At 43.0% G+C, this 20,543-nt stretch overlaps 1 protein-coding gene across 2 annotated transcripts in view; it reads left to right on the top strand.

The window, feature by feature from the left end:
- MCTP1 (multiple C2 and transmembrane domain containing 1) overlaps positions 1-20,543 on the top strand; it is a 339,981-nt gene that overhangs the window by 20,742 nt on the left and 298,696 nt on the right. For both annotated transcript variants that reach the window (XM_018560532.1, XM_018560531.1), the window contains exons 3-4: positions 12,530-12,609; positions 15,508-15,619. In XM_018560532.1, coding sequence (XP_018416034.1) covers positions 12,530-12,609; positions 15,508-15,619 — 192 coding nt within the window. The remainder of the gene's footprint in view (positions 1-12,529; positions 12,610-15,507; positions 15,620-20,543) is intronic.

Genomic DNA, 20,543 nt, shown 5'->3' with positions numbered 1-20,543 from the left:
ATAGCTTAAAACCTTTTGACTTTACACTTTAAATCCGGTGGCTGCATTAGTTTTCTTTTTTAGGTTGTTTTTCACCAGGTGATCTGGCCAGTAAGTCTGTTATTTTTCAACTTCCTTTAACAGACCAAGCTGTCCAGCAAAAGTGGCAGTTAGAGGGTTGAGACAAACCAATTAACACTGATAGGTACAATGTTTAGTTTTTGTTCATTTATGTAAAAACTGTATCCCAAAAAGGAAAAAAAATACTGTTTGCTGTAACTGTTAAAAAAGTGGTGAGTGGAGTTTGGCTAATTTGCAAGTCTGTCAAAAATCTGCTGGAGCATTTAAAACGACCCTCCCGACAGGGTGACAGCTAAGTGCTATCCAGCCCATATTGTTCGGAAAACACAATAACTGATCAAATACAAGCCACATAAAAACACAAATGGACAGTACTCTTGAATTTTTCTGTTTGATAACCAATTACGTATTTGGATTGGAACATCAGTAGTACCTTTTTAGCATTTAGATATGTTCCTCAAGCATTTAGATACCTTTCTCAGAGACCTTAACATACACGGGTACAGGTTCTCTTAAAAACAAGGTCACGGGCTCAAGTGCACACATACACATGCACAATCACACACAGACACACAAAGGTTGAACTTGATGGACCTGTGTCTTTATTCAACCTCAAAAACTATGTAACCTCATACACACATCTGCAAACACTTTTTTCTCTGCAGATGATCTTCACATTTATGGTTGCATCTCACTATTTTCTGTATTAACCCCTATCCAGGACTGTATTTTCAGTTTGTCCAAACATTTTATTTTCCGGTCTAAATGGGGAGCCTTGTTTAAACTATATTTAATTTTGTTAAAAGTATGGCCATTATCTCTCCACTCCTCTCCAAAATGCCACTTCCCAAGTTTATCAGTATTTCTCCCAAGGACTCTATGCGATCAGTGTATGTATTCTTTTTTAGTGAACAGCAGTTAGTGTATTTCTTCCTGGGCTTAGATAATCTTATTCAGTACATAATTAGCCACTTTCACATTTGCTCTGAAGGCTTTTCCAATCTGTCTGATATAATTGCTCTAATATAGTGTATGTCAGCGCATGCTCTGATCCTGGTGAAAGGGCCATGGTGGGAGGAAGGAACCATAGAGGGTACTTACTCCATGTCAACGGATACGCAGGTGGGAAGTAGAGGTTACTTTTCAGTTTGTGCTGAAAATCAGGTTATAAAGCCCTTCTCTTTGTTCACGTCTTGCATAGGCATAGTTCAACTCTTGCATAGTGCAAGTCTGAACGAAGCATACACTTGATGTCAACATTACAGAGAATGTACATATTCATGTCAGGGGTGTGGAAATGAAAAAAGAAAAAACTACTTGTCCAAGGACTAAAGCGAGGCCCCAATCTTCTTGTTCCTCATGTCAATCTACTTGTTGTGATACAAAAAAATAATTTAAACAAAAACTGTACTTAACCATGCTAGAAGCGCTTCTCAGCACTGGCCAATGAGTTCTCACAATTTGTGAGCAAAATTCAAAATCCATTGCGCAGGGCTGCGCTGCGTGATAGTACACCTGTACCGGCGGAGGGGAAGAACTGCCAGAAAGTATCTTGTGGGGAGAGGGGGCCAGATTTGAGCGGGTAATTCCTTTTTCCCATTTTACATGGGAAGGTGAATTTACCCTTTAATGCACATCCTACTTGTTAGGGGGTGCTGCTGCCCAGCTACCACAATATGGCACATAGTTGAATTGGGCAAGCACTCACACACAATGCCCTATGTGTGTGTTTATTCACATGCAGATGGCGGGACGGGTGGGGTTGGTTTTTATTTTTTTAAATTTGTATTCATTTTATAATTTTTTACTTATCACTTTTTTTCACCTAACTTTATTGCTATCACATAGGGGCTAACAAGCGTTTGGCGGTGACAGGTTCTCTTTATGGAGACCATGTCTCCTCTGCCCTCCAATACAGAAGACACATAGCATTGTGCTCAATCTCCTGTGCAGCCCAGCTTGTGACAGCTGAGACAGGAAGCGCTGTAAATATAGTGCTCCTGTCTCACTGATCACACAGAGCAGATCGGAGAATGGACGCTCTCCGGTCTGCTCCCCACTCTCCATCCTAAAGTCATTTGCCGTGGTTCCGGGTCCCCCAGAAGAGCAGGGAACCCCAAAAACCATGGCGAGGAGGTGGGGCGAGGGATAGGGGGAACAAGCTGGTTGCTACAAATAACCTGGGCAGCTGTACATCCCCCAAGATCACTTGTACAAAATTAATGATGGCTCCCCTGCTCTACATTTAGCCCTGCTTGCCTGCAGCAGGGCTAAATGTAGAAAAAAAACACTTATCTGGTGCAAATCGAACACCCCTGCATGTATGTAGATTTCCATGGCAGGCTACTGTGCATGAAAAATTAGTTTTTAGTTTAGCCCATTTGCCACACTATGCAGCATAACCAGACGTACAAAAAAGCCCATGTGATATTTACACATTTATGTAGTCCCATGTAAGGCTCCATTCACACCTGAACATGAGTGTAGCCAGGTGATTTAGAGGCATTTTGTGGATGTTTGTATGAGTGTTATTCAAGTGCTCTCATTCATGACTTGTAGTACAGGAGCAAAATTGAGCATTGATGGCCCTATAGACCTTTAATGGACAGCGCCTGAAAAACGTGCATACACACACCTTCTTTTAAAAAATGTTTTTTTAATGAAGTGCTCCTATTGAAGTCGGTGGGGCCAAAATGCATGATTCTGCCCCAAAATAAGCTTTTTTTTTTAATTTCATTTTTTACTTTTTTGAGCTTCACAGGACTGGTGACAAGTGATACAACATTCAGATGGGAACAGGGGCCATTGAAAAGAACTGGGTTTTCCTTTGGTTGAGCATTGTCGCGCTTTGGGTAAAAACATAGGTATGAATGGGGCCTAATCAGGAGGACAGAGAGATGATCAGAGTGTTCTGTACCTACTGGAGTGGGTCATGTTGGAGCGCGTGCAGCCTGGAAAGTCAAAAGTCCTGACTATACTTTTCTCAGGTCTCTGACTCAGAATATTAAAGCAAAAGAGTCAACAGCCAGGCATCTAACATTGTCAGAAACACTCAGCAATGAAAGCCTCAAGACAGGTTTCCTTTAAGCGTATAAAAAACTCAAACTTTATTTTAAGTGACAATGACGAGCACACTCTAGTGGATATTATTGAAGTAACAGTACAATGGAGCACATTGCAAAGCATGAATCATTTTACTTTACTCTAGTTGACAGCTAAATGTCAAAAATGCTGCAAATACACTTTGTTTTGGCAGGTTTATTGCATTCTTTAGAGAAATGGTATTAGGGTAAATATTGAGGGTATGTTATTTTGTCCTACTTTATTTACTTTAATCTATGACAAAATTCCCTATGCCTAAGCATAAACATTTCTATAATGTTTTTAAGAGCATGTGTTATTAAAGCCCAGCACCAGTCTCTGCCCCCCTCCCTCCCATTAAGATTTTTCTTTTTAATACTTCCCATTTCCAAAGTCTTCATTACCTTAGATGATGCAGGGTCCTTTTTGCCTCTTCTCCTAGCTGGGTGGTCCTTGATATTTGCAGAGAGCGGCTTTTAATTAATGATGGGAGCACTGCCCTCTGCACCAGTACACTGTGAATAAAGGGCGATGTAGTGACACCCTGCATTTACAGGAGAGTGCTCGATCTTTTGAGATTGAATGACACTGGTCATTATTTAACCTGAAAGACTGGGGGCATCTTGTGGCTAAGAATGGGTACTGCATGCTTTTAGGACAATTCCAGATTACAGGTAAAGACTGCAGCCAGAGCTACCATATTATTTTTTACACTGCTGGCGGGATGATATAATTAAATTAAAACTTATCCTGGCATTGGGCTCCATATACTAGTCTTTACTTTTCATTCTAGTAGCATTCAGTATATTTTTGTAAAGTGTATTACTGTCTCCAACTTCTGCGTCTCTCTGGATCTCTGTGCATGCCTTGCTGGAAATGGGATTAGAACTACTGCAGGAACAGAGCAGATAGACAATATACACATATGTGCTGGCTATGCCTGTATGCTCAAAACTGTTGTGAAATTGATGGTGCATACATTAGCACTTTTCTGGGTGCTACTAGGTAGAATGGGAATAGAAAATATTGTGGACTAGCAGTACACCCCATCATGCAAGTAGTTTAGAGGTCAGAGGTCAGAGTTGTTACAGTGCGTACTTGTGGCCCCAGGATGTTTTCAGCTCCCTGCCAGTTTAATGCAACCATGCATTAAAACAAAATCTGCTTTTGTGAACTGACCCTGATTAATTCACATGCAGCACATGCCTATTCCAAGAATTAAACATATTTCTAAACACTAAAAGAGAATTGGGACTTTTCAGGTGCTACCTTTATGGATTCACATAGGCATATTTAAATTTAGGTCTAAAACCGTTTTTATTTTATTGCACATACACATTAGAACAATACAGTCCACTCAATAATGTCAAGTACCTGTGCATCATGTTTCCATATACATTATACATCTCCCACAAGTTACCCACCTAGCCTAAACAGTAAATGTTCTAGAAAGTTCCTATAAATCGCATTCAATCTGTTGTTACAAGTTTGTTTTCCCAGGTGTGGGTGGGGAGGAACCAGTGGGGCCTACCACTAATGAAGCACCCCACAGCACCAGCAGCACATCGGTTCTTTTCTTGATTTTAAGTTCTGTCTTTATCTGGTACTGTATCCAGAGAACTGGCTGCTAGTCCCCTTTCACGAACTTACTTTATTCCAATATTCCTTGGTGTTCCCTTCACATAGTTCAAACACACCTCTCTGAGTGTCTGGTTACCACCAATGGATCAGGACTGACATTATTGTGAAATGTTATGTATTATCAAAAGGGAACCTCTCCTATATCTGAGGCCCTCTGTGTACCATCATAGGGGAGCTCCCTGCGCCGTGGAGCTGATGCAGCGCTGCTCCCCAAGCATCCTATAGGGTCCCAAATTTTTTTTTAAAAACCCAGTTTGAGCCAAAATGTGTGACAAGGACAGAAATAGAAGGAAGATCTCTCAAACTGAGACTAAAATAGTTATATAAACATGTTAGTAGGGAGGAGAAAGCTTGTCATTACTTTTTAATGAATAAACCTTTAAAAAATACTCTTTTGCTCTATATCATGACATGTCAAGAATGTATCTATGGAGACCTGATATGTTACTCATAGATCCATTTCAATTCAAAAATTCAATATCTAAAGAAAATATGATGGAACCAGGCTCCCAGGGGTTGAGCCCTGGACCACAGACCAGACTTCCCTAAGTATAATCTGTCACTGGCAGTGGTGGTCAATTTACTACATATTTGAGGTGCAGCCCCTGATAACAGCAAAGGGCCACACATAATATTCAGCATAGATAATGTTACAGGAGGTGGTCACAGACTGTATGCATGCTGGAGAAGGTGGTTAGAGATAAAGACTTGCTCCTCGAGAGAACCCAACCATAAGGACCTCTAGAGGGCCATTGCAGCCTTATTACAAAGCCAGTTTCCCACAATTCTACTTCCTTACAGCTCCACTCACAGGGTCTATTCGGCCTATGGGGTCTATTCACTAAGCTGCCGTAGGCAGCCGAGTGAATGACTCGGCATTCGGCTCGGCTGTTCTGCTCGGTCCCTCAGAGGTACCGAGCAGAACAGAAAAAGAGTGAAAAAAGTAAAAAAAAGTAAATAGAAAACGATTAGCAGGTAACCAGGTTAGCAGGTAACCACGGACGCTGATCTCTCTGAAAGAGCCGGAGCCAGCCGTAAGATCATGGGTTGCTCCGCCCAGCTGTCAGAAGCAGGCTGTCGGCCAGCCGCTCGGCCAGCTTCGGCTTTCAGCACAGCTCAGCCGAGCCGTTGCATATGCGTTCGGCTCGACTATGATCGGGAGCTGTACGGGCTATTGTGAATAGCCCGTACAGCACCACTTCGGTTCTACTGAACCGAAGGGGTCCTGGGGCCGAAGCTAGTTGAAGGATCGGCCGAAGCTACGGCCAGATCCTTCGGCAGCTTCGTGAATAGACCCCTTAGTTTAGAACAGGCTTACTTAAATCTCTTATTTGTCCACACATCTCCAGTCACACCCATAGATATGTACTTATCTTACATCACCCAGTTAGAGGTTAGAATTCTACAAACTTTGACACAACTGCCACTATAGCAAAAATAGCATTTGGGTTCCCATACATCTAATAATACTTCCAGCTGCACTTTCTAGGGAAATTTAGAAAGGAGCAGATACTAATTTATCCAATTTTTGCATGCTACATTAAACTAGTGTTCTCAGCTCATTTGTCATGGCATAAACAGTTTAAAAATATGGAATGTTAAGTTCAGATGTATAGTGCTCCATCATATTCTACAAGAGTATTGTGTGGGTTGAGTTTTCTTACACCGGCTCAGCACTTCAATGCAGGGTATATTTTGTTTATGCTAAAGCTCTAGCTAAATATACATTTAATATATGTAATCTATATAAACCCTCTTCACCTCTCTGCTCCCCTTTCCATCTCTGTATTCCCTCTGCACCTCTCTGTACCCTTTTCAATTTCTCCACCTGTCTCCATCTCTCTACAACCTTATTATCTCTGTATCCATTTTCCTCCTCTCTGCACCTGTTTCTATCTCTATATGCCTCCTGATACCTTTGCATGCCTTTCCATCTCTGCATCCCAACTCCACATCTCTGCACCCCTTTCAATCTCTGTATCCTTTCCCCAACTCTTTGTACAGCTTTCCATGTCTGTACCCCCTCTTCATCTCTTTGCAGCCCTTTCAATTTCTGTATCCCATTTTATCCTCTGTGCACCCCCTTCTCTGTATCCCCTCACTAACTCTCTGTACCCATTTACATTTATGTATCCCCTCTTAACCTCTTTGCACTGCTTTCCATCTCTAAATCCCCTATGAACCCATTTCCATATTTGTATACCCTCTCCGCCACTCCGCACCTCTTTCCATTTTTGGATGCTTTCCATCTCTCCACCTCTCTGCACCCCTTTCCATCTCTGTAACCCCTATCCACCTCTAAGCACCCCTTTCCATCTCTAAATCTCTTATGCACCCATTTCCATATCTGTATACCCTCTCCGCCACTCTGCTCCCCTTTCCATTTTTGAATCCAGTCTCCTTCTCCCTGCACTTCTTTCCATTTCTGTATCTCCTTTCTACCTCTCTACACCCCTTTCAATAACTGCATCTAGGGTTGCCACCTGTCCGGGATTCACCCGAACAGTACGGGTTTGAAATCTTGTGCCCGGTTTTCAAGTCAGCTTAAAACCAGACACAAGATGCATGCAGACAGGGGCAACCCCAAGGTCCTGCTCAGCCTGACTGTGTTCGGGCCATCAGAGACTTCGATAGAACACCGTCTCTGACAGCTCGATTCATCAGAGAGCACAGAGCTGCTCCACCCACATAACCAGCTGACCTCAGACGGAGCTGGGAGGACTGTGCAGGACACACGCTGTCCTGTGAAAGATCACAGAACCCAGAGTCCAGGAGAAGGTGAGCTGACAGGGGGGAGGGAGAGGGGGCGAGGAATCACTAGCAGAGTGAGAAGTGACCGGAGCTCCACCACCCCATGCTGGACACACAGGGAGGGGGGGCGGCACAGGAGCCAAACTGAGGACTCATCTGCCATCAGTGGGGTAGGCCAATACTCATATGAGGGGCCCGGGCCCCTTACATACGTATCGGTCGTACAAGGGGCAGCAGGGTAGAGGGAAGAGGTGGAGGAAGCCAGGCCTTAGCAGCGCCGGGCCGGTGGCAGAGGAGACCGGGCCCTAGGTGGGCTCTGCGGGGTCTCAGGTGGGTCGTAAAACCAGTGTGTTTCTAAGCCCAGCGGGTTACTAACTCCCGAGTCCAGCGGGTTACTGAGCCCTGAGTCCAGCGGGTTTTGAGCCCCGAGCCAATTGGGTTACTGAGCCCTGAATTCATCGGGTTACTGAGCCCCGAGCCCATCGGGTTATTGAGCCCCGAGCCAATTGGGTTACTGAGCCCTGAATTCATCGGGTTACTGAGCCCCGAGCCCATCGGGTTATTGAGCCCCGAGCCAATTGGGTTACTGAGCCCTGAATTCATCAGGTTACCGAGTCCAGCGGGTTTTTTTGAATTTTTTTAATATGTGATTTTAACCACTTGCTGACCGTGGTGTTATCTCCTCCACTGGCCAGACCATTTTTCAGTATTCAGCGCTGCGGTACTTTGACTGACATTTATTCCGTCATGCAACGCTGTACTGAATTTAATTTTATACAATTTTTTGGGGACAGATAGAGCTTTTTTTTGGTGGTATTTAATCACCACTGGGTATTTATTTTTTACTATATAATGAAAAAAGGAACAAATTTTTTTAAAATAACCTGTTCCCTTATGAATTGTTATGAAACATTTTATTATCACCCCAATTTTTTGGTAAATATAAAAGACGGGGTCACGTCGGGTAAATAGACACCAAACATGTCAAGCCTTAAAATTGTGCGCGCCCACAAAATCGCAGAAATTGACCACACCCAAAAATCCCCATAGGCGACGCTCATCAGTTTAGTGTTATCAGTGATTAATGGCCCTAAAATTATTGCTCTCATTCCGACATTTGCAGTGTTATGTAACATGTGCGCGGCAGAATCGTTGTTTTTGCACTTAGGCGCACCCGACGCATGTTTGCGTGTGTATGTGGAGGGGCGGGGGGACTTTAAAAAATGTTTGTTATTTTAAATTTTTTTTATTTGTGACTTTTATATGCTTGATTTTTTTTTTACACTTAACTTTATTGCTATCACATGGGGGGCTAAGAACCCCCTATGTGATAGCCAATTCACATGACAGGTCCTCTTTATGGAGACATCAGCTTCTCACCGGCATCTAAAGCTGGAGAGTGACACTGAATGCGTAAGTGATGTAATATACATCACTTCCTGCATTCGGGGACGGAGAGGAGATGAAAGGGAGTTTGTTTACTGATCTCCCTTTGATCTCCAGTGACAATCGCTGTGCCGGCCCCAGCCGCACCGGCACAGCGGATCTCGGGGCTGGCGGCGACGGCCATTCCCACACACCCACCCACACCTAATACAAGCGATCGGGCGTCTCGAGAGACGACCAATCGCTTGAATGTAAACAGTAATCGCTGGCTGTTTAAATTTCTGACAGTTACCCCACTCGTGTGCGCTCTGGGCGCCACACACGATTCGGGGAGGGGAAGGACGTCTAAAGACGCCCTCTCACTCTTATAAGGCTCCCATCTGACCGTTCAGGAACGGCCAATGGACGGGAGGTGGTAAAAAATTTTTAATAACTTTATTGCTATCACATAGGGGCTAACAACCCCCTATGTAATAGCAATTAGGATGTGACAGGTCATCTTTGTGGAGATATCATAATGTCACCTAGGGATCCCAGTCATTTCCGTCCTTGCACTCCCTCTTCACTTCTCTGTATCTGCTGCCCCCCCCCCCCTTCCACTACTACCTCTACCTCTTTGCACACCTGTGCTTTGCACTCATTTCCACCTCTCTGCATCCCTCTCTTCACTTCCTTAGCTCTTCTAAACCTCTTTGCACTTCTTTGTAGCCCTCTGTTTTACTCAAAGCCACTGGTCCCTACCCCCTCCACTTATCTATTCTCCTTACTTTCTTTACCGGCAGGGAATTACTGCTTTTACTGTGTCGAAAGGAGAGTACAACAGGGCACTAGTTTACCCCTTTTCAATCCTCTATTTCCTCTCTTTGCCCCTATCTTTATTTCTATGCACCTTCTCCCCAGATCTTCGTAACCTCTTTCCTTTGAGTGAAGCGAGTATGCGGTATTAATTAGAGTGGACACCTACAGGATGAAAATCCTTTGAAATGAATTGAAAGCGCTAAAAATTAAGGAATATTTTAGTAGTAAAACATCCTATATGTCTAGAGTTTTTAAAATGTTGCATTCATAAGCACATACTGCAGTTAGTATTCCATAGCTGTGTTGAAAATTGCTGCAATGTCTCCCTCTAGTGGCTTTATACATAAATGCGCAAAGTACAGTGTATAGCAGTAGCTTGTCCGGAAAGGCATTGCATAAACAGGAATAGATATCAAGGTGCAATAATGTAATATGCTTCCTTTACATTTAGACACGTTTCTCTTCGATATCATACACATATTACCCATAAATGTTTTTATTTTCACGTATTTCTCTGCATGCCTGTATACTTGATATAATGCTTACCTGTTCTAAACCATCTCACTTATTACCTAACAGGAACAACTTTTAGTACTTAATGACCTTAAATAGAACAGCACCTATGTTTAAAGAAAAATTATAATATTTCAAACCACATGTGAAATTATATATCAGTATCTGTCGAGGAAGTGTTGAAAAATATAAAATAGTCTGCAAATGATAAAGCATGACGCGTTAATATAGAGCTAGATTGCTTTAAGTTAATATGTGTTGGGTATGGTGAATTTAAATAAAGCTCAAGCATATTGGCACTAAAAGTGATTTAATACCTCATTTAATTAAAATATCCCTTTAAAAACAGCAGAAACACCCTTAGGTACAGCAGGGCACTGCATATATCACTGCATGTATATATCTCTCACAATGACCATACAAATATTTAATGTATGTAAATATACATTGGAGGTGGAGGAGGCCAGGCCCCAGCAGCGCCAGTCCGGTGGTGAAGGAGGCCGGGGCCCAGCAGCATAAGCAGGTAAGTGGAGCTGCATGACCAGCCCAGAGCCCAGTGCGTCATCAAGCCCTGAGCCCAGTGCGTTACCAAGCCTTGAGCCCAGTGCGTCACCAAGCCCTGAGCCCAGTGCGTCACCAAGCCTTGAGCCCAGTGCGTCACCAATCCTTGAGCCCAGTGCGTCGCCAAGCCTTGAGCCCAGTGCGTCGCCAAGCCTTGAGCCCAGTGCGTCGATAAGCAGAGAATCAAGTGCGTCGCTAAGCCCAGAGTCCAGTGCGTCGCTAAGCCCAGAGTCCAGTGCGTCGCTAAGCCCAGAGTCCAGTGCGTCGCTAAGCCCAGAGTCCAGTGCGTCGCTAAGCCCAGAGTCCAGTGCGTCGCTAAGCCCAGAGTCCAGTGCGTCGCTAAGCCCAGAGTCCAGTGCGTCGCTAAGCCCAGAGTCCAGTGCGTAGCTAAGCCCAGAGTCCAGTGCGTCGCTAAGCCCAGAGTCCAGTGCGTTGCAAGAGTCCAATTCCTAATACTGTTCTGCATTGCTGTATAATGCATTGCTGAGGTTTGCATTAGAGTGTAAGATCCTCTGTAGAGAAACTAATGTGACTGGCTGATGGCTGCACTGTATGTATATCAAATGGAGATAGATATCAAGACAACATGTCACTCAACAAGATGCCCATATGTTCATATAGATATAATATATAGTCTAGCCCAGGGGTCAAAATTTCAAGTCCTGAGCTACTAGCCCGGCCTTAAGAGTTACTCGCCACCAGTTGCCCACCTAACCCCTAGCCTGCCCCGGCCTTCTCAGCCGAGCCGATGCATATGCGTTCAGCTCGGCTGACCCGCTCGGCCATGATCGGGAGCTGTACGGGCTATTGTGAATAGCCCGTACAGCAGGCTCTCGGTTCGAATTAACCGACACAGGTCATGCTGCAATGTAAGCAATGACAAGAAAACATACAGTATTTATATAATCCTCAGCAGAGCAAGGTGCACTCCATAGAATATCTCCCTGTGGTTTCACACAGCAGTTATAAACACAACTGAAATGGCTCCCCAAGTCGGCAGTCGGCAGAATAAAAAAAAAAGGGTGATGAATAGCTAGGCTGCTATTGGCCATTTAAAATTGCAATAGCCAATAGCAGGCTGGCTATTTCACCCACCCACTGCTGATGTCAATCAGCAGAGGTGGACCTGAAGTTATCCATCAGCAGAGGTGGACCTGAAGTGCAGCTCCCTGAAATGACTTTTTGCAGGTTGGGATGTCTGCATATAGGTTTTTATTCCTGTCTGTGTCTCCACTGGACATTGCCTCGCTTAGTGCTAATTCACACAGACATGTACATCCATATGGCATACATACCCATGTTGAGATCTGCTCCTGTGAAGGACAGGTGCTGCGCATATTTGCGTGTAGCTTCTTGTACATCCCTATGGGAGGACGTGGCTGCACACGGCTCCATGGCGACCCAAACCTGCACATCTCAGCAGGTACGGGTGCCTGGTTTTGGATGCAGGCAGTTTCTTTTGGAAGCCGCATTCACACGGGCATGCACATGTGAATTAACCCTTGCACTAATGACAAGGGGCTCACGAGTCGGTAAGTGAAGGAACATTTCTTCCATGGACAGAGCAATAAAAATAATTTACTCATCTACTAGAATGGGGAAATGTTAGAAACTATGTATGTTTTATCTTGCTGTCAGCTTTAAAAGTGAAGGAAAATTTCCCCACTGGAATTGATGTCCGCAACATAATCCTAAAAAAACTCTTCTAAACTTTTGCTGCTTCTGTTTTTATTTTCAGGTATTCGATTATGATTTTGGCCTGCAGGATGATTTTATGGGCTCCGCATTTCTTGATCTTGCAACTTTAGAACTGCAAAGGTAAGACTTCCGTGTATATTTATTTCCCTGATCATGTTTATCCACACAGTACTTAAATGCCAATGAAATCTAACACATAAAAGTAAATATAATTACACTCAGTGCTCCCAAAGTTGTGTCTCTTAAATGTGCTCCCTGTATATTTATGTACCCCCAAACCTTCCTCTCTTGATCATGTGTCAGTATTATTTTTTTCCTTTTTCTTGTTCCTGTAGTGACAAAACAGCTTTTAATACTCCCTGTGACATCATCACCAGGCTTGTAAAATTCTTGCAGCCGCTGGTAGCTCAGTTCCTATGGACGTAGCCACATCCCCAAGAACTACATCTTCCAAGAGCCCTTTCACTACATACACAGAATGTCAAGGCAACAGTATTGTTTTGTTGGGCAACATATGCATTTGGAGTGGGCAGAGAGGGGTGGGGGATAGGTGGAGTTCTGTAGTACAACAGGGAGAGCTGATAATGCTGCTTGGGAATTTAGTGCAGAAAGGCACTGTGTTGTTAGCTCAAATAGGAAGTTATGGTCACATCAGATTTCTGGCAGATAAACAGGCAGTTTTCTGCATTTGCTGCATTTTTTACAGGCATAAAACATGTGGAAAGTTGCATGTATTGGGAAATTTTATTGAATTTGTTTTAAATATTATTTACACTTATTAGAGAAGGAGTTGAAATCAGCAGGCCTGGATTCCCCACAAGGCCACCGATGCCCGGCCTCGGGGCGCAGAGGGGCAGCAGCGGTGTCCTTGTGGGTAAGTTGCCCTCTCTACATTCAGTCCTGCTTTGTACAAGCAGGACTAAATGTAGAGTGAGGCAGACGATTTTTCGTTTACATGTGAAATCGGCGATGTTGCCGATTTCACATATAAACAGTGTGCAGCCTTCTCCCCTCCCCCCTGCACTTACCTCTCTCCTTTGGTTCCGTCTTCCGCCGCTGAGTCTCTTCTCACTGCAGTGATCAGAGCGGCAGGGTTATAAGTAACTGTGCCGCTCCGTGCAGACTGTAGACAGTGAGAGGGGAGAGCTGTGCTCTTCCCCTCTCAGCTGTCACAGGAGTTCCAGCACAGTGCTGCGCTAGAACTCCTGTATTAGAGGTGACAGGGTCAATAAAGAGAACCTGTCACCTCCAATTGCTATTACACAGGGGATTGTTTTCTCCTGTGTGATAGCAATAAAGTTAGGTTAAAAAATTTAAATAAATAAAAATTAAAAACAAATAATATGAAATATACTGGCAATCAGACACACAAAGTGAGGGTTCCGTCTCTGGGGGAACAAATGTGGTTGGAGTTTTTTTTTCCTTTTTTTTGGGGGGGGGAACAATGTTTGTCATCCAAGGTGGTAAAATCAAGAAGCTTTAAAGAAGAACTCAAGGCAGGGTAAAACTTGACCTGGCAGTGGGGCTAACCCCACACTGCAAGGGTTAAGTGCTCATTTTCATCTAGGGTCTAAAATAGCAAAGATATACTCACCCTGTGACTGGATAGTGAAGGAGGAGCAACAGACTGATGAGGTCATCACATTTTTTCCCTCCTTGTCAGCACATGAGCTCCACAGCACAACTGATGCATATTTTAATTTCATTATTTATTATGGGCGGGACTAAAAAAATATAAACAAATATTGTTGGGTTAAGAAGAATCATTGGTTATAATTATTTTGCTTTCTTTTTTCAAGCTAGCATGGGTGCTAGGCTCCTTTTTACATTTTCTAGGCTCTTTGTTGTAAAGCCTAATATTTACAGAACTGAATAGCTCCAGCTGAAATTCTTTTTCACAGACATATCCACAAATGAGTGATTTATCTGCAGTTACTTATCCTTTGTTGTGTGATTTTAAATTTCAAAAAGAGAGGCAGGTAGCTTTTGTTGTGTTGTCTCTAGTTAACTCGTAGTTCTCTGGGAATCCTTTCTGCTCTGTGAACTATGTATTAAATATTTATTTGTAAAGGAAAAAATGTGTGTGTATAAAACAGAAACATGAACTAAAAAACAATTAAAGTATTTTAAAATTGCCCCCACATTTTTATAATTTCCTTTGAGGTGCATATGACAAAGTGTGTTGTAGAGCCAACATACTGTACACACTTGCATGCCTTTGTTAGCTGTAGTGTTGAGTGGCTGATGCTCCCCTTGGGGTAAAACTAATAATGATCAATGACAACTGAGATAGAGAGATATTTACATATGTATCTATCTTGTGTATGAACTCAACTGTAACTGCCAAAAAGGCATGGAAATAATAGTGCTGTGGAACTCCATAGTGCTCCAGGAACCATGCATTCAATATCTGTAAAACACTATTTGTATAAAACAGACAAATAAGAATTAAAACACATAAATGTAAAAAAAAAAGAGAACAATGAAAATAAAATTGACTCCAAACGATAAGGCCACTTCTCCTTTGAGGTGCATCTGTCTATATCTATTAGATATTTGTAAAACAAAACTTAGATAGATAGATAGATAGATAGATAGATAGATAGATAGATAGATAGATAGATAGATAGATTAAGCTACCTTCTTTGCTCCAAATATTAATACAGGTGTCAACTGAGAAACGAATGTACTTGGTTACAAAACTCAAGCTAAATATAAATTTGTATGTGCTTGGTAACAGCATAGAGCTCCTATCAATTATGAGATACAGGATGATATGTGTCAAGGTAAATAACATTAGTTTATTTTGCTGTTGCACAGCGCTGACATTCCGTGTTGGAAATAGGAATAAAATAGCATATTCCTGAGTGTAGAACAAGTCATTATAACATGGCATGTTGAATTTATGAACAAGACTGTATTTAGAAAATATATTTCATCATTAACCTACAACAATATTAATAATTACATCGGTATTACTGACAGCTGTAACATAATTAATTTGTCTTCCCTTTCCAGTGCAAAAGAAGTGGCATTAAACCTGAAGGATCCACAGCACCCTGATCATGTATTGGGAACCATATATTTTTCAGTCTTCCTGTCTCAGAAAGACAGCGTCAGCATGGAGTCGGTGAGTAGGTTAAAAGTATTATTAATCATTTAAAAACATTGCATTTTTTATTTGATATAGTTAAAATGAAGATGCATCTTCTGCTGATGAGATCTATGGATCACGGTAGATGTTAGGCAGTCTCTGGGAAACTATCTAAGAAAAAGTATTTTCATATATGGTGTAGCAATATACTTGTAACGTACAACTGGACATGAGCAGTTAAAGCCGAACTCCAGATATAAAATACACAGGGGGAATTCATAAAAACTGGAGCAGACAGAATCTGGAGTTGTTGGCCATAGCAACTAATCAGCTTCTCCGTTTCAGTTTCAAAGCAAAACAAACTGAAGGGAGAAGCTGATTGGTTGCCATAAGAAAACTCTCTTCTCCAGTTTTTATGAATTCCTCCCACAAAGTTCTGTATTAATTAAATGCAAGCAGCATGAATACCTGAAGCTGAGCTTGTATCAGCCTCCTGCAGTCCCCACACAGCAAGCCCCAGACTTGGAAAGAGAAAGGCAGCACAAGGAGCCAACCTCATGTGTTGACAAGAAACCTGCATATATAAGGGGAGAGATGAGAGATGAGCTCATCGGTGTACTACTGGCTGAAAAAATTAACCTGGGTGTCAGATATATGAAAAGGTTGCCTGTACTATAATATTGTTCTTTGATACTGAATACACATGTATAAAAGAAAACATTAATTACAGATTCCAATGTTTTAAAAGAGCTGGTTAATTAAAGCAAACTAGCTATAGACATGTAAAAACAATACAACCCACAACTTTGGTGACAATAGAAAGTGTCCCTGGCACAGACTGTGTAAAATTAAAGAGCAGCTCCAGGTAGAAGCTGAGCAACTAATTCTACAAAGTAAAGACAACACTGTGCTAATATCATACAGTCCACTTAGTTTATTGTTATCTAAGTTCTTTGGAATCCACAGAACCTTGATTTCAAAGCTCCTCTAATGCTGGCCTTAGACATATGGGTTTTACATGCAGTTACCATTCAATGCGCTTAAGGGGTCTATTCACAAAGCCGCCGAAGGATCTAGCTGTAGCTTTGGCTGATCCTTCGGCTAGCTTCGGTTGCAGGAGCCCTTCGTTTCAGTAGAACCGAAGGGGTGCTGTACGGGCTATTCACTATAGCCCGTACAGCTCCTGAAGGCGGCCGAGTGGCTCAGCCGAGCCGAAGGCATATGCTCTGCCCAGTTGTAATGACAGATCAGCGTCCCCAAATGACCTGAGGGCGCTGATCTGTCATTAAACAATAACAACTGGCCGGAGCCGGCCGTGGCATCACAGCCAGCTCCGCCCAGTTATTCATTGGCCGGGACCTGCTAGAAGACTCTAGCAGGTGTCGGCCAATAGGAAACAATTGGGCGGAGCTAACTGTCATTTATTGTTTTTTTTATATTTATTATTTATTTACATTTTTAATCATTTTTTTCAACTTTTTTTTCCCACACCATGTTTTTTTACGATTTTGCTATTCTGCTCGTTAACACGGAAGTACCGAGGAGAATATCGGAGCTGAACGCCGCTCAGGCGGCATTCGGTGATTCACTCACTGCCGTTTGGCTCCTAAGTGAATAAGGGCGAACGGCAGCGAGTGAGCTGCCGGAGCTTAAGCTCAGCCGATCCAGGTGTTGGATCGGCTGAGTCGAAGTCCTTCTGCACTTAGGCTCAGCCAAACATGCTGAGCATGTTCGGCTGACCGAAGTGCAGGCGAAGGCAGCTGATGTACGGCTGATTTCAGACAAACTACAGCTGAAATCAGCCATACTGAGCCGTAGTGAATAGCCGAGCGTTGTTCGGCTCACTTCACTACGGCTCGGTTATTCACTTGGCTGCCTTCGGCAGCTTTGTGAATAACCCCCTGAATGTTTGAAAAAACAAAGTACTGCGCTTGCAGCATTTTGAATGCAACCTTAATGCACCCGCGCTACAGCACACTGCAGTGCACCACTATGCATGATGTGGGTTGTGATGTACTGCAGGTGGGATTTTTGAGGTGTTTCAAAGTGAATTGGCTGTGTTAATGCAGTTCACATCAATGTGTCCTTACTGCAGCACATTATAGTGTGAATGGGCCCTAACTGGATGTGCCAGAGATTTTCTCTTGTAGCTTTGCTGAAGGTAAGAAAGGTGAGAAAATGTAGGAACAGAAACTATCAGTATCTATGCACAGCCCCTGGTGCTGTGCCGTGTGTTTAGCTAAACTTTTCTTGGCTATGTAGCAAAATGGTAAGGAGCAATTTCATGGAACAAACAAAAATGTGTTAGGGCCATAAGTTTTTCAGCATAAGCCTACTACACAGCATATTTAGATAGATAGATAGATAGATAGATAGATAGATAGATAGACTTTAAAATAATTCGTAACATTAAAACAACTCTGTTCCCACACAGTGGGGACCTATCATCCAACACATCATGAAGTGTTGGATGTTAAAAACTTGGCTACCATTGCTCTTTAAGGCCTCATTCACACGAGAAACGGCCGGCACGTACAGCTCCGTGCTGCGTGCCCGGCTGTATCGGGCAGCTCCCGGGAAGGACAGATGCTGCTTGTGATTAGTACGCAGCCTACGTTCGGGTGTCTGTACTCGTACGCTGACAGGATGGATGTTTGCGTCCGAGCTGGGACACCCGCACCCGTATGGACTTGCACTTGAGGCGATCGTAGGGCGGCGTACGGCCGCGTATTACCATAGAGAAGGACAGAGGCTGCGTACTAATCACACGCAGCACCTGTCCTTCCTGGGAGCTGCCTGATACAGCCGTGCACGCAACACAGAGCTTTACGTGCCGGACGTTTCTCGTGTGAATGAGGCCTAAGAAGACGAACAACTGAGATACAGGTGACAGGACAGGTAAGTATTTAGGGCCCATTCAGACCAATGCGTTACTGTAATTCAGTGAGGTGTGAGCACTAAGATGTCTCAGCTTCAGCACATGGTAACCCACAACTGGACATTGTGGTGCGCTGCATCCGGTTGGCAGTTATTCAAATGAATGCAATGCATGTTAACACATGAAGCATGCATTAATGCACTGTGAAGGACTGAATAGATCTGAATCGGTCCTTTTTTCTTTTTTTTTTTGTACAGGCAGCCCCCTTTTTTAGCCACCCAGTTATAGCTGAATCATAGTTGATTTATAACAAGACAAGGCTATGGGAAACATTAGCACTGAAACTGACCTTTCCATTTAACCAGTACTAAATTGACTTTTTTCTAACAAAGCATCTTTGAAAACAACACATCTTGCTTGTATCATGACACAGTAAACACATTGTGAGATTTGTATCTGACGCTCAGTTAACATTGTAACAAGCTCATGTAACAGATTAACATTTTCCACAGCCTTTATCTTTGCTCAAATCATCTGAGTCGGTAAGAATCAGACCACTGCCTCCATCCACTGTGCAAAGTGCTACAGTATATTGTACTAGATAGTGATGTTCTTAGTTGCAACCCACTGAAGCATAATAGCACTTGTTCTGTTGCCGTCATTGCATGATATTTCTTCCAGATTGCCATCCATTACTACTGCATGCACATATATCCACAACAGTTTATGGGTAACTTTTTTCTGCATTACTAAAAGTGTTTGCAGACATCTCTACCTCTTACCAGCATTAGTAGCATGGCGATGGGAATATGTTTTGGTCAATCTGTAGCTGGTAAGTTATGCATAGTTGCCTCTAGGGGCGTCCCTAGACATCTTGCTGTCTAAGGGGGGGGGGGGGGTGAGAGCTTGTGGCGCACATTCAAGAATGGGGAGGCAGATTATAAGATTATGGTGCACGGTGTCCCACCCAGCTCACTGACATTACTGGTTGCCAGAAGCTGGGTGGGGCACCATCCAGAGCCAGGATACTCTGGCCCCCCACGTGACCCAATGCTGTCTCAAGCTGCCTCTTTATAGGAACGGCCCTGGTTGCTTCCCTTACTTACCACCCATGATTTCACTAGCATAAGCTATATAGTAATTAGAAAATAGAAGATCTCATGTTTAGTTTACTAATTTGTATTGAGATTGTAATCTATCACGGGAGTGAGCTAGGAGTGGTGGCTACTATACAACACATACAGGGACCATGGGGAACAAAAGTAGCCCCCCTTCAGAAGGAAGGACAGTGTCAGCACCAATTCAGAGATGGTTTGAGGATCTACAGCTGAGTGATACACAAATAAGTTACAATTTTGTTAATAGTTAAGGTCCTTGAATGTATTTTTAAGATGTAACTCCTGAGTTTAGTGTCACTTTAAACAGTGAATCTGACATCCACCAAACATTTACTGCAGGTGAATTTTCCAGATTCATGTCTTTTAAGTGGTAGTGATTGATTCATTGCCAGTGAATGTTTGATGAAAGTCACATTTACTACTTTATAAATATGTCCCACAGTGTTTACATTCATGTGCCCCAGTGGTGTTTGCCAGTCTTTGATCATGGTGGAATATGCCTATGCACTGAGCAACAGCACAGCTGCTTATAGTCTCCACCTTAAGTGCATGTGACAGGGTGACAATATAGAAAAAGGATTTGGGAGACAGGGACAGAGCATTGTCACCCCAAAACAGGAAGCACCCAAACAAGGGCCTTTATGTCAGGATCACCAGGTGTTATTTTGATGAAAGCTGCAGATTTCAAAAGATTGAAACTGAGTATTGAAACAACACTAACATGTTAGAGATTATATGAGAATTGTGTGATTGGGTTTACATCTACGGTACTTTAATGATGTTACATTCAAAATAGTGCATCACATTGCAGAGCCATTATCACCAGGCTCGATGGCTCTGCAGTGCACTGCACTATTTTGAATGTAACATCATTAAAGTAGATGTAAACCCAATTGTCATATAATCTGTAACTTGTTAATGTCATGTCAATACTTTGTTTCAATCTTTTGAAATGTGTGATTTG

The sequence above is a fragment of the Nanorana parkeri genome, unplaced genomic scaffold, assembly GCF_000935625.1.
Source record: "Nanorana parkeri isolate BGI_ZX_2015 unplaced genomic scaffold, ASM93562v1 scaffold462, whole genome shotgun sequence".
NCBI classification, from domain to species: Eukaryota; Metazoa; Chordata; class Amphibia; order Anura; family Dicroglossidae; genus Nanorana; species Nanorana parkeri.
This window is presented reverse-complemented; position numbering and strand designations above follow the sequence as displayed.